This window comes from Zootoca vivipara, chromosome 2 (assembly GCF_963506605.1).
Source record: "Zootoca vivipara chromosome 2, rZooViv1.1, whole genome shotgun sequence".
Classification (NCBI taxonomy): domain Eukaryota; kingdom Metazoa; phylum Chordata; class Lepidosauria; order Squamata; family Lacertidae; genus Zootoca; species Zootoca vivipara.
In genome coordinates this window covers 50,710,429-50,723,618 of record NC_083277.1, presented here as the reverse complement: position 1 = coordinate 50,723,618, position 13,190 = coordinate 50,710,429, and the positions used below count along the sequence as shown (strand labels likewise).

General features: G+C 40.6%; 1 protein-coding gene across 1 annotated transcript in view; it reads left to right on the top strand.

Annotated features, from left to right (window-relative positions):
• The window catches only part of STAB1 (stabilin 1), a 103,984-nt gene that overhangs the window by 58,955 nt on the left and 31,839 nt on the right, over window positions 1-13,190 (top strand). Inside the window, exons 37-48 of the mRNA XM_035106132.2 lie at window positions 180-275; window positions 2,188-2,383; window positions 3,170-3,265; window positions 4,210-4,255; window positions 5,369-5,448; window positions 7,884-8,009; window positions 9,019-9,092; window positions 9,956-10,030; window positions 10,369-10,485; window positions 11,495-11,542; window positions 12,162-12,245; window positions 13,002-13,148. Of these exons, the coding sequence (XP_034962023.2) occupies window positions 180-275; window positions 2,188-2,383; window positions 3,170-3,265; window positions 4,210-4,255; window positions 5,369-5,448; window positions 7,884-8,009; window positions 9,019-9,092; window positions 9,956-10,030; window positions 10,369-10,485; window positions 11,495-11,542; window positions 12,162-12,245; window positions 13,002-13,148 (1,185 nt within the window). The remainder of the gene's footprint in view (window positions 1-179; window positions 276-2,187; window positions 2,384-3,169; window positions 3,266-4,209; window positions 4,256-5,368; window positions 5,449-7,883; window positions 8,010-9,018; window positions 9,093-9,955; window positions 10,031-10,368; window positions 10,486-11,494; window positions 11,543-12,161; window positions 12,246-13,001; window positions 13,149-13,190) is intronic.

The window sequence follows — 13,190 nt, the reverse complement described above, 5'->3', positions numbered from 1 at the left end:
CCCCTGCTCTAAGCTTTTTACATGAACTTAAGCCTTGATTCACTGCACGAGCAAAGCCCTTTGGCCAATAATACTTTTATAATGAGGCAGCTGAATGAGAGTTAAAGCTAAGTGTTGTCTGCTTCGAATAAATATCTGTTTATGATGTGATTGGTAATGACTTTTTTTATAATTGACAGGGAGCACCAGCGAATGGGAGTTTCCCTCACTGTGCATTAAGGTCTCAAGGCCGCAGAACAGTTGGCTGTCATTTCACCTGCATCAAAGTTTCCTTAGTAAGCAAGCTTTCCTGTATACAAATACACGATGAGCACATAGAAAATTGTTTCTTCCTGCCCCACACATGGAATTCATACTCATTTCATTATGGCTGGCACAAAAGTGTTTGCATGAGAGTTGCGAAAGCCAGCTTCTGTAGCTCTACTTCCCATTCAATGCATGCAGTTGGCTAGTGATGATTTAGAGCCCTTGGATGAAATAACATCACTTCCATCATAAAATGGAAAGATGCTTCAGAGACCTTTGTGCCATCGCTCAGAAAGTTGTGTTGCCCAGAAGGATGTAAGAGATTTCTGTGCCTCTGGGCTTGTTGATTTTCTGATTATATTGTTATTACTGTCCTTATGCTGCAGCATAATATTTATTGGGTGGTTTTATGTGTGGTTTGTTTAGGCATAACAAGTTAACTGTACACTGTCCTCTTAAGTAGAGTCCAGAGTCTCCTCTTCACTCTCTTCCTGTATTAAGCTATGAGAAACCATACTGTAAACCTGGGTTAAGGCCCCCTCCAGATAAGCTGCTGGCTCCTTTGTGTAGCCTGAGTTCCATAGTCAAGTTTCAAGAGATAACATGTTAGGGGTGTCTCAAATTTAAGTTTTTATCATCTAGTCTGTGTTTTTATCATCTAGTCTAGGCTTTCTGTTTCATAAGCTATTTATTCTGGCTGCTGATATTTGGTGATCATATGATACTTTTCATTTGATGATTTAAGGCAGGGTTGTTGGACAAGTTACATGGCCAATGGTCAAACATGTTGGGAGTTATAGCCCAGCAACATCTAGAAGGCCACATGTTCTCGTTGCCAGTTTTGATGGTGTTATTGTTTAGTGAGGAACAGAGTTTTCATTGTTGTACGTTGCTCCAGAGGTTGCAAATAAATATTATTTAAAAAATAATTGTGCACTACTTACAACCTTCTATCAGCAACAGGGCATGGGAAGAGTCAGCATGGAGGCAGAATTTGACCCATGTGCCATGAGCTGTCTTAGTGTATATGGGCCAGCTTACCTGTGTAACCAGCCAGCCTCCATGCCATGTGGTTGTCTGATACAGTCTGAAATATGGTGTGCACTGATATTGCAGGGATGCCATTGTCATTACAGGTGGCCAGCAATACCTCATGCTGCATAAGAACATTGTAAGGGCCCTACTGAGTCAGGTTAAAAGCTCATCTAGCCCAGAATTCTGTTCTTTTACCTGTTGATCATATGCCTTGGGAAAGCCCACAAGCTGGCCTTGAGTGCTATAGCACCCTTCCCACAGATCCCCAGCTGACAAATTTCTCTGTGAGCAAAGTATCAATTTTTATTTCCTGACCTGTCAACCCCCAATACCATCCAAAATATTTGAAGGGGAGGTCTCTGTCCCATGATATGACTGTAATGCTGCTGTCCATGCTGAACACAGACTCTATCATCTTATCTACATAAAAAACATGCCACAATGTCAGCCCCACATTAGAGATGTTAAGCAGTGTATTGTATTTAGAAGAATTTATTAGTTACATTATTATTTATAAATTTTTAAAAGCGATGTACAAGAATTTAAAACATCAGTATACAATAAAAGAATATTTTTTAAAGTTCTACAGTTCACAGATAAATTAATAGTATGCTTGGCGGGGATCAATCCTTCAGCCAGGTGCTGAAGAACTAAAGTTCCTGTTTGAAATTAACGTGGAGTGGACGTCGGGAGCAGGAGGCAGCACTAGCAAAGCCTTTCTTGATGACCATGGAGTAATGCTATTATGGCACCATCTCAAGCGCTAAATAAATATATAAGCTGTCCAAAAAAACAAAACAAAACAAAAATCGAAAAGCAGTTTTAAAAATCATATTTGGACTATTTGATGTTTCACATTTCCTCCAGTATCAGGGGTCTGACTGTTATTTGTTTTGTTTTCCTGAGGTCTCTGTCTGCTGTTCAGGTTATTACGGCCATATGTGTGAGATGTGCCCGGGAAAACCAGACCGTTGGTGTTCTGGAAATGGAGTATGCCAAGATGGCATTGATGGCAATGGCGAGTGCCGATGCCATGAAGGTTACCATGGAACTGCCTGTGAAATGTGTCAGCCAGGAAGATATGGAGCCAACTGTAAATCAGGTGATTCATGGCTAGAGTGATGTGTGGAACTTCTGTGATATTGACGGGGAGGGAAGATTATTCTACAATGTTATTTGACACACTCTTTTTGAATTACTCATATGTTTTGTTCCACATTTGGTTCCTAGGGTCCAATGTGGTCATTACCGATAGCTATAACAAATACGAAGGTGCAGTCACATTTAACTTTTGTCTATTGTCTGAGAGAGCATCCAGTGGGTATATCAAAAGATTAAACCTTTGATACTAAAATTGTGGTGTTAGAACTTTTCCATGTGTGTATAGTAAAAAACCTCAACCAATGGTCTTCAAAGTGAATCACAGCAAAGTGCAAAATGCAAAAATAATAAAACAGAGGGCATGGATGAATAAGTTTTGCTAATTAGTACAATTATTTAAAAATAAAAGTAATATTAATAGATGAATTAGTAAGATTAATAGATTGTAGACAGCAGAATCCCAAATTTGCAGTGGGCTGGAGTCCCTCGATTGGCTATTAGCAAAAAATTGGTGTTGAACTTTAATACACACTCAGTTTTACAACTTCATAATCAACCATTTGATAATGTATGTAATTTGTATGTTTTTTTAAAAATAGATTGTATATGAAGGATATGTATTAATATTCTATATAACTTGCTTTGTACTCATATTTAATGATGATACATCATTTATTTTAAAATGCTACAGTCACATACAGCTGATTGTGAATTTGTGGGAAACTCAGCATGCCTTAATGTGGGCTTCGGTATGTATCCTTGATAGAAGCTTAATATTTATCCCCAGAATGCAACTGCGCGCATGGGATATGCAACGATGGACTGCTGGGGGATGGAAGCTGCACCTGTGCGGCAGGCTTTAAAGGGGTTAGTTGTGACACAGGTAAGTGAATGAAAGCAACTGTCTTTGTGGATATGCAGTCATGATGTTGCTGAACTCAGTGAATTAAAAAATGAAATCTTAAAAGTGAGACCGATTTAAGAAAAATAAGGATTTGTAACAGCAAAAATTAATGTCGTACTGGCAGTGATAGAAATGGAATGACAGACAGTCATAGGATTATGCACACATAGAGATACTTAATAAACAGGATAAACTTAATAAACAAAGTATATCTGGAGTGCCACAGGTGCTGAACATGAATACAGTGCATAAATTAAGTATTTGCTGGAGCATCAAATAAGAACACCACAGTTGTGGAAATATGGTCAAGCACTTTTTCTCGGGTCAATAATTAATCTTGGGTCCCCCAAACTATGGATTGTCCAAGATTTGGGATAGCCCAGTTTAGACCTAACAGGAACCTTGGTATTACTCCCGTGATTCCTTAGATTTTCCTTTACTTTTACCCCTGCAATGGGATCTGCTTGTATCTCAGCATTCCCCTACAGGAGGATTTGGGGAAAAGTCAGAACCCTGATTTAGTGAGGCCATTATTGATATCTGTGTGCAGGCAGCCGTCCGTGTGTGTGTGCGCGTGTGTGTGTGCGTGTGTGCGCGTGTGTGTGTGCGTGCAGTAAGGCTTTTTAACTTTGTTTCCTCAGAAGCAACTCTGCTTCTTCTGTCACCCAAATAGTCACATTGCAGAAGCAGCGTCTGATGCAGTACAGAGAAGCTGGTGACTTGAGATCACAACATTAAAAGTATCTCTGCAAAGATTGATCTGGTTCAAGGTCCTGCTGTCTTGGTTCTTAGACAGATTTCAATTACTTGATGAGTCGTAGAATCATAGAATTGTAGAGTTGGAAGGGGTCCCAAGAGTCATCTAGTCCAACCTCCTGCAATGCAGGAATAATATTGTAAAAACTTTTTTTTTCCTCTCGCAGAAGTTAAAAAGGATTTCTGTAATGGCACTTGTGATGAACATGCAAAGTGAGTACAATTGGAGGGCACAGTTTAAAACATGTGATGCTATGCATGTATCTGGACATGAGTTTTTGAAATATGGAACCAAGACAGGACTTTTGTAGTGGGATGGGGTTGAGCGGGATTTGCTCTTTTATGCATATTATTGTATTTTAGGTTGTTGTGTTTTTCTCTTTATATCTGCTTTCAATGTTTTTAAGTCACTGTTAGTTCATTTTTTAAAAAAGAGTGATGAATATAATTATTAGTAATAATAATGGAAGCTGATGTTTTAATTCAACATTTTGCATTTTCAATTGCTCCATCCTTTAATGTTTCCCTGCGCAGTGGGGAATTAGTTTGTGCATGAGAGAAGGCCCTTCATAAACAAAGATTATAAAAGGATGGTTTCTGCTCATCAATATATTGTTTAATTTCAAAATGCATATTCCTCTTCTGAAAATGAGGTGTGAATAGGTAAGGCATTTACCCATTCTGTTGCTTTGTATTGGGTATTATCAACAACCGTAGAGCTGAAGATGTGACCTATCAAGGAGAAGTAATTTTGATATGGATATAAATTGGTATGTCAATAACTACAAGACCACCTAAATCTTTTGTCGGCATTAGCTTTGGGGCAGTAGCTTTCATTTATGATCAACTGGGATCTTGTGATGCACATGTCAAGGGGAGTCTGAGATGCAAAATTTCCATTTATTTTGCACAAGGAAAAGCAAACATGAATTGCTTGAGTTTCTTTCAACCCTGCATGATGTAATGTCACTCTCATAGTTCTTAACTAGCAGCCCTGTTTAGGGAAGCTTTTAATGTTTGATGGATTTCTGTATTTTAATATTTTGTTGGAAGCCGCCCAGTGTGGCTGGGGGAACCCGGCCAGATGGGTGAGGTATAAATAAAAATAAATTATTATTATTATTATTATTATTATTATTATTATTATTATTATTATTATTTCATTTATTTGGGCAAAGGAAACCAGGAACATCCGTTACATCTGTTTATAGAGATCCAATAATGTTGGAGTTCTAGACTGGTCATTACCACAGAATAGCATCCTTGAATATGTTGGTGAATTTGGGTTCATACATACCTTCTCAATGCTTCCCTCTTCCATTTCAGTTGCGTCAATGATTCTACCACTTCCCAGCCCACTTGCTTGTGTTCTGCTGGATACAATGGGAACGGAACCTCTTGCACAGGTATTTCTCGCAAATGTCTGCAATCATGTTGCATACATGGTAAAATCATAACCCATCCTGCACAGAAAAATCTGGATAATGGACTGAGTAAGCAACAGAATATGGATATTTGATTTAAACAATATTTTGCATTTATCAAGTGATGGACATGCATATATGAGCCAGCCCCAACCTTTTCAAAAATGAAAAATCTGTGGGTAGAAGAGAACATATGTCCTTTTCTGAGCATTGCTGTCCAGCTCTGTGAACTGCAGCTTCAGAAGGATATTGACAAACTGGAGTGTGTCCAGAAGAGGGTGGCAAAGTTGGTGAGAAGCCTGGATACAAAGTCCTGTAAGGAAAAGTTGAAGGAGTTGGGTGTGTTTTGCCTGGAAAAAAATATATGAGGGAGTGGCGATGGAGTAGCCATCTTCAAACACTTGGAATGCTGTCGCATGGATAATGAAGCAGATTTGTTTATATTCCTCTGGAGGGCTCACATTAAAAGAAAAAGGGTTTAAACCAATCATTCCTATGGTAAAAGTTGTCTGACAGTGGAAAGGACTGCTGCAGAAGCTGGTGTACGCACCACCATTAGAGGTTTCTAAGCAGAGGTTGGATGGCCACCAGTTGGGGGGCAATTGACTGCATTGGACTACGTGACCTTTGAGATTCCCTCCACCTCTGTGATTCTGCTTTCTGTTTCTTGAGAATCCTATGGGACAGGTTTTCAAAGGGTCATTTCCTATGGCCCTTTAAGATACATTTTGACCAATCATTTCATATTGACTCTTCATGCAGATGTATTTGGTTGCAATTTAACTAGAAACGGAAATGTTCAAGTTATTGCAGAGGATAAGGCAAATCTGTGAGAACTAAAGTACAAAAATTAAAAGTAAAGCTACAGCAAAATAGCTTTGCTCTCCTAACCCCTCCCTGCTTTGTCCCCCATTCTGTCACGATTATGAAAACAGCTAGCACTTCAAGTGCTTAGTACCAGGGTAATCAAATCATTATGCTACCTTGATGTATACCAGTAACAGCTTAAATAGCTCCTCTAGAGTAAGCATTACTTTTGAAATCTGCAATCAGGAACAAACCCACTTTCATTTAATCAAGCATCCTTATTTTTATGGATTAACATGGAACTTCCTTCAAGACAGGTATTTCAAAGCAATCAGCCAGAAGCTGATCGGATGCAGGTTATAAATCCTGCATTTTACCTCAACAAGAATTTTGTTAAGCATCAGTATGCCGCCCCGCCCCCCCACGTATTTAGTGATTTAATCAAAATTGGCAATGTAATTGGAACAACCTTTCTTGGTAATGCTAATCAAACCATGAAGCCAGAACCAAATGAAACCATGATGATATCTATTTTATAGCCTCAGCTTAGAGCAGACTAGATCTGGCCCCATTCACCTCATGTTACCAGCGATATTCCAGTTACATGGCATGCACAACACTAGCTTCTTATATGCTGGTCAAGTCCCAAAGCATTCCCTGTGCTTGGATGGTGTATTGGGCTTCAGACTGGCAGTCCTGTGAGATAATGGATCTTGACCCCATGCCATGCCAACCCCACTTACCTCAGCAAGCCAGTTGTGGCTTGTTATCACCCATGCCTGTATCCTGATAGTTATTCACTCTTTGACTGGCTGGGTTGTGTGTGTGAGAGAGAGAGTGAGTGTGTGTGTGTGTGTGAGAGAGAGAGAGAGAGAGAGAGTGTGTGTGTGTGAGTGAGTGTGTGTGAGTGTGAGCACAGTGGGCCTGCCACATAATCAGAGAGGCAGAAAAGAAGCAGGCATGTTCTTCCTTCTTTGAAGGAGGAGGCAAAGCCATACATCCCCTTCAGTTAAACTCTATAAATGATCCCAAATGTCTTAACTGCCACCGGAGCCGGAATTAGGGTATCCCTGTTCAAGGGATCCTGGAGTAGTGCTTTGTCCATAAGCCCAGATGGGGGCAGTAATTCTGATGGGCTGTCCCTATTTGTTGTAAGTCACAGGGCAACCCTTTCTCAGATCCTTTAGGAAGCAGTCAGCAGGTGGGCCAACTGAGCGAGAAATCACCCGATGCCTGAGCCAAACTGCATACATCTATAATCAATAAAGTTCTGGCCTGCTTTGATCCAAGAACACTGCACAATGAATCTGTCTGTGGGGGGAGGCAACAGGCTTGATGTGCCTGACCACGCAAATAGTACACCTCTCTGAGTGACTCTGATGTTCCCTCGGCAGTTCGGTTAAGAAGCATGAGCAAAACAGACTTGCAATCCTGCCTTGGTCATCTGTTCACATAAGGGGAAAATTTCTGTCAATTCCCCTCCTCATCTGACCTCCCCCCCCAAAAAAAATGTGATCACAAGGGTCACCCTTGCAGGTTTTCTGGAGGCTTTAGAGGGAAGCGAGAGAAAGGACAACCCTGTCCCTAATTTCTTTTCTTTTGTAACACAGAAATTGATCCCTGTGCAATGGGCAATGGTGGCTGCTCCCCACATGCCAGCTGTACAAAAGTTGGGCCTGGTCAAAGAACTTGCTCTTGTAAAGAAGGCTATGTTGGAGATGGGACTCTATGCCGGGGTGAGCATCCATGCTGTTTGAAGCACATGAAAGGCTGAGCAATTCTGCTTTTGAAAATAGATGCTAACTGCAAAGGCCAGTATATATGTAGATGCATGAGTGAGCATATTGGTGACATTTAAAAGTCAAGTAAATATTTATGGTATCATTAAAATGAGTTTGAGAACTTACAGTCAGCCCCATCTCCCTTGCAGACCTGGCATCTCACACCACGTTAATTATCTCATGCATGATTCAACCACCACTTTCCTACAGCAAATATCCAACTGTTCTGTGCCTAGTGGGAGTAATAAAGTTGTGATGGTTAGGAAATGGGAACTGTGCTCATCTACCTGCTACTAGGACAATAGGGCTTCTTGCAATTTGAACAAATCCCAATTTTTGCCCAAGACACAGTTGGGGCCTATTAAAAGGCAGAGGGCCTTTTGGGTGGTGGCACCTACCCTGTGGAACACCCTCCCACCAGATGTCAAAGAGAAAAACAACTACCAGACTTTTAGAAGACATCTGAAGGCAGCCCTGTTTAGGGAAGCTTTTAATGTTTAATAGATTATTGTATTTTGTTATTGTTGGAAGCCGCCCAGAGTGGTTGGGGAGGCCTAGCAAGATGGGCGGGGTAATAATAATAATAATAATAATAATAATAATAATAATAATAATAATAATACAGGTATGTGTATTGCCTGCTGTGGCGGTGGTCTTTCCTATGGGGTTCTGTCTTTCCTTCACAGAGCTGTGTTTAATTTTTAGCATGGAAAGGGCTTTCGTTGGGGGGTGAGAGTGAGTGGGTCAAAAATGTTGTCCTTAAGACAAAAAATGTAACTTTTTTTTCTACTGGTTCACTCTTGCTCACTTCTCCTCTTGGCAGACAGCTTCATATACATATAACAGCTCTGTTGATGCCTCCTAGCATGCTAGGAACTTGTTTTGTTAGGCAAGATGCAGTTTTACAGTGGAAACAAAATTTTGGTGCATACAATCCTCTTTCCTACATCTCTTGTACATCTAGAAATTGATCTATGCTTAGACAAGAATGGAGGATGTCACCAGTTTGCCGAGTGTGTTAAAACAGGACCAGGCCTCGTAAGCAACTCCTTTTCTCTTTATTTTTGGGGCTCTCTAACAGTACATTTCTCCCTGGGGGGAAAGAGTACCACCCTAAGGGTAGTATCCAATGAAGTCATTGAGCTTGTGTAGCAACATCCACACATGCAACAGATTTCTCCTCCCCATGACCCCCTCCCAGATCTACCCCGAGGGTTCCACAAAACCCACATTCTGGAGCAGATTTTGTGGGAGCTCCATTGCACAAGTCACTCCATGAGTGCAATACCTATATTATCTAAGGCTGAAATCTCATCACAAAGAGGGAGCAGTGCTAAAGTGCAGCAATGCATCTCCAGCTGCAGAGTTTGGTGACCATAAGGGATTGGGTCTCACTAGCTCATGAGACTATTTAAAATTCTTGAGGCTGATTGCACTGTTTCTCACTTGGAAAACACAGTGGCACACTGGTGGCTGTGCACGTGCTCTCTCTTTCTAGTACGCTCTCCTCTGTTAGAGCATCATTTGAATCCTGCAAGGTCATGGTGCGAAGGGAACACTTTCCACTTGTGCAATGGGATTTCCCCCTTTTCATCCTCCAGCCCCCCTATAATTTGCAGGGTTGGGGAAGAAGCCCAGAGCAGATGCAGGGAGCACATGGAAGGAGGAGACAAAGGAGAAGTTCCGTTGCTCAGGTAGAAGTGATTTGTTGCACGCTTACACACAACAGCAGAAACAAGCTGATAAAGACAGCTGCAAGTTTCTAGACTGAGGAAGGTCCTGTGATTTTAGTTTTCAGTATATAAAATCAATCTATTGCTGCTGTTGTCTGCAGTTTTGTTTGTAGATCCGAATTATAGAATGTTGACTGTATATTGTTGCTTTTGTTTTATTTTACATAGGTTGCCTGTAACTGTCTTCCCGAGTTCACTGGTGATGGTGTTAACAAGTGTGAGCGCATTGATCCTTGCAAGGAGGTTTGTTGGCACTGATTCTCTCGTCAAAGGATTAACAAACAATTTACATTGAGCTCCTTTCTGTCCATTATCAGACAAATTATGGGTAGAATCTTGAAATGTAAAAATAAAAATGTGTGTGTTTGGGGGAACCAATCGTGAATATCCTGTGTAGTGTGTAATTTGGCCTAAAATGGTCCATTCAGATAAGAAGCATTAAAAATCTAGAGCCCACCATGAATGTAGAGGTTTGTTCAAGAAGCGGTGTGAGTTTCAAGCATTGTGTGTTTCAAGCATTTCCAAGTAAGGCAGTATTTCAACTTTCTTACTGACTAATATGTTTTAACTTTTCTTCCCAGGATAATGGAGGCTGCAGTCCACTTGCTCTCTGTCTTTGGACTCAAAAGGGGGGTCGAATCTGCATTTGTTTAGATGGTACAGGCGATGGAATTACATGCACAGGCACTGTGTGGCAGGTACAAGACATTCTGTTGGAAAGGGGCTGCCATGATTTCTTTTATCTCAACCTACTCTTAAGTTCCCACTGGACAGCATTATATAAGCCATAATATATTATTGACATCAGGCTGTATACAGATGCACCATCACTCCTCTTTTTGAAGAAGAAGCAAACTAAGATTTTTTAAAATGCCAAGTGGATATTTCAGAGGAGGTAAGAAAGTTACAAAAGGTCCCATAAATTAAATATAGCAGTACAGTTCTGGCCGTAGATTAGTTGGGGATTAATTTTAAAGAAACTGAAGAAAAAGATTGCTGGTTGAGGAGCTTGTAGTTAAAATACAGATATTACCTAGAATTGTTCAAATCCTACCATTATAAATACTACCCAAAAGGCTTTTCTCTTCTGCAAAAGGGATGGGATTATCTCAAATACAGTGGTACCTTGGGTTACAAACACCTCGGGTTGCAAACACTTCAGGTTACAGACTCCGCTATTCCAGAAATAGTGCCTCGGGTTAAGAACTTTACCTCAGGATGATAACAGAAATCGCACAGCGGTGGCACGGCGACAGCGGGAGGCCCCATTAACGAAAGTGGTACCTCAGGTTAAGAACGGCGCTCCGGAGCGAATTAAGTTCGTAACCAGAGGTACCACTGTACCTCTTTGGACTAGTAGAGCCTTTGGGGGACTTGGAGTTGAGAGCAAGTTCACTCTGCAGGCAGGACACTGCAGTTCATTTTTGATTGTCAGATGCATGTGGGACCAGTTCCTTGATCAATTCTCTGGCCAAACAATTCAAGGCAACTGGAAAATTCAAGCCCAGAACATATGTCACAAGTCTTATCATGGGATTATTTTCACAAACCATTCCCATTTCATTATTGTACTCCTGTTATTGTGTGAAGTAGGGTATAAATGTTCTTTCTTCATTTGGATGTGAAGGATAAGGTTGTTTTTTTTAAAAAAATGAAAAAGCAGAGCCTTGTCATTAATATTAGATGGTTTTTAATTTTATTTTTTAGGAGCTCGCTAGAAGACAAGCTGCATCTAAATTCGTTAAGTATATCAACGTAAGCATCAACATCCTCTAAAAGAGAGTGAGCCTTGAATTTAGAGGGCCCCTTGTGTCACTTACACTGATGCAGGTTTAGGTTTATTAAGAGTGTGTGTGTGTTTGTGTTTGTGTGTGTGTATTGCTTCCCACTATAAAAAAAGTCTCAAAGCAACTTACAACCAAAATTAACAAAATATAATGATGAACATAATCACATAATGACATAAATGTGATTAAAACAGATTCATCAGTGTAATAGCATGTCATTGGTGGCGTCCAAATGCTCAGGTAGACCAAAATGTATTTGCTGACACCAAAAGGATGACAAGATTGCAGATGGGCAGGACTCCCTGGGGAGAGCAATCCATATACAGGGGGCTATTAGAAGTCCCTTAGATTTCTGCCAATTCTCACTCTCACATGCTACCCTACACCATTCTAGAGAGTCCCCCTCACTTCAGGAGTGGACTTTGGGGTGGGTGGTGGTAAAAGGAGCTGCATCAGAATGAAGAACATTGGAAATGTCCAGCGACGTGAGCAGAGTCCTGTTTCATCTTTTCTGAGCAGTGTTTTCTTGCATAAATCATGTTGTGCTGCTGTGTGTGTTAATCTCTGGACATGTTTTTGTGGCATAGCAATTTGACACTGTTGAATTGACGGGACCTGGACCGTTCACTGTTTTTGTCCCACATGCTGATTACATAAAGAACAGCACCACGGTAAGAAACACCTTTCTGGTTGCATTTGAAAGCCTATTGTTCTGCTTATCAGTCTGTGCATGTCTTCTCTGGGTTTCTTTAGAGCTAGTTTAATACAGGGATAGGCAATGTGGCCCTCAGCCATTGCATGCCAACAGTGCCCAAAGCCCACCTCTCTTTCTTTCTTTCTTTCTTTCTTTCTTTCTTTCTTTCTTTCTTTCTTTCTCCCTCCCTCCCTCCCTCCCTCCCTCCCTCCCTCCCTCCCTCCCTCCCTCCCTCCCTCCCTCCCTGGCATTAAAATCACCCCTTCTAACTAGAAAAGGTAAAATCCTTAGAAACCACCCCGCTTCAGTTAAACCTGAGTGTTTGCTATCTAATCTAAGCAACTTTCATTTATATGAATCTAAATTTCTGCTGCATGTATAGGTTTGATTCAGTTCTCTTCAATGTATTAGTGATTATATTGTGATTGGCTGTCTTCCATATATATATATATATATATATATATATATATATATATATATATATATATATGAGAAGAATTAGGGAAGACAGCCAATGAAGAATGAAGAAGAATGAAGACTTATGGAACTATTCCTTATAGGGAATAGTTCCATAAGTGTTCATTCTTCTGTTTCTTGAATGAGAACAAGTTTTCTCAGTAGGTGAAGTGTCAAATTAATATTTGATTCGGGCATCCCATTCTCCTCAGCTAGCTTTAGTGCTTTGGAAAGGTGCTGAGCCCATGCCTGACTTGTATAACCCCGTTTTCTTCAGTTTTCAGAATGGGAAAAGAAGGGTTTCGTCAAGTATTTGCTTAACAATCACATAGTCGTCTGCAACCAGTTACGGTCAGAAGACTTGCAGTTGCAAAGTTCCATCACAGCTGTATCTGGACTCAAAATAAAGGTGTCCATGAAAGAGGTATGTGCCATGTTATTCAGTACGTGGGCAGAGCAATGGGTG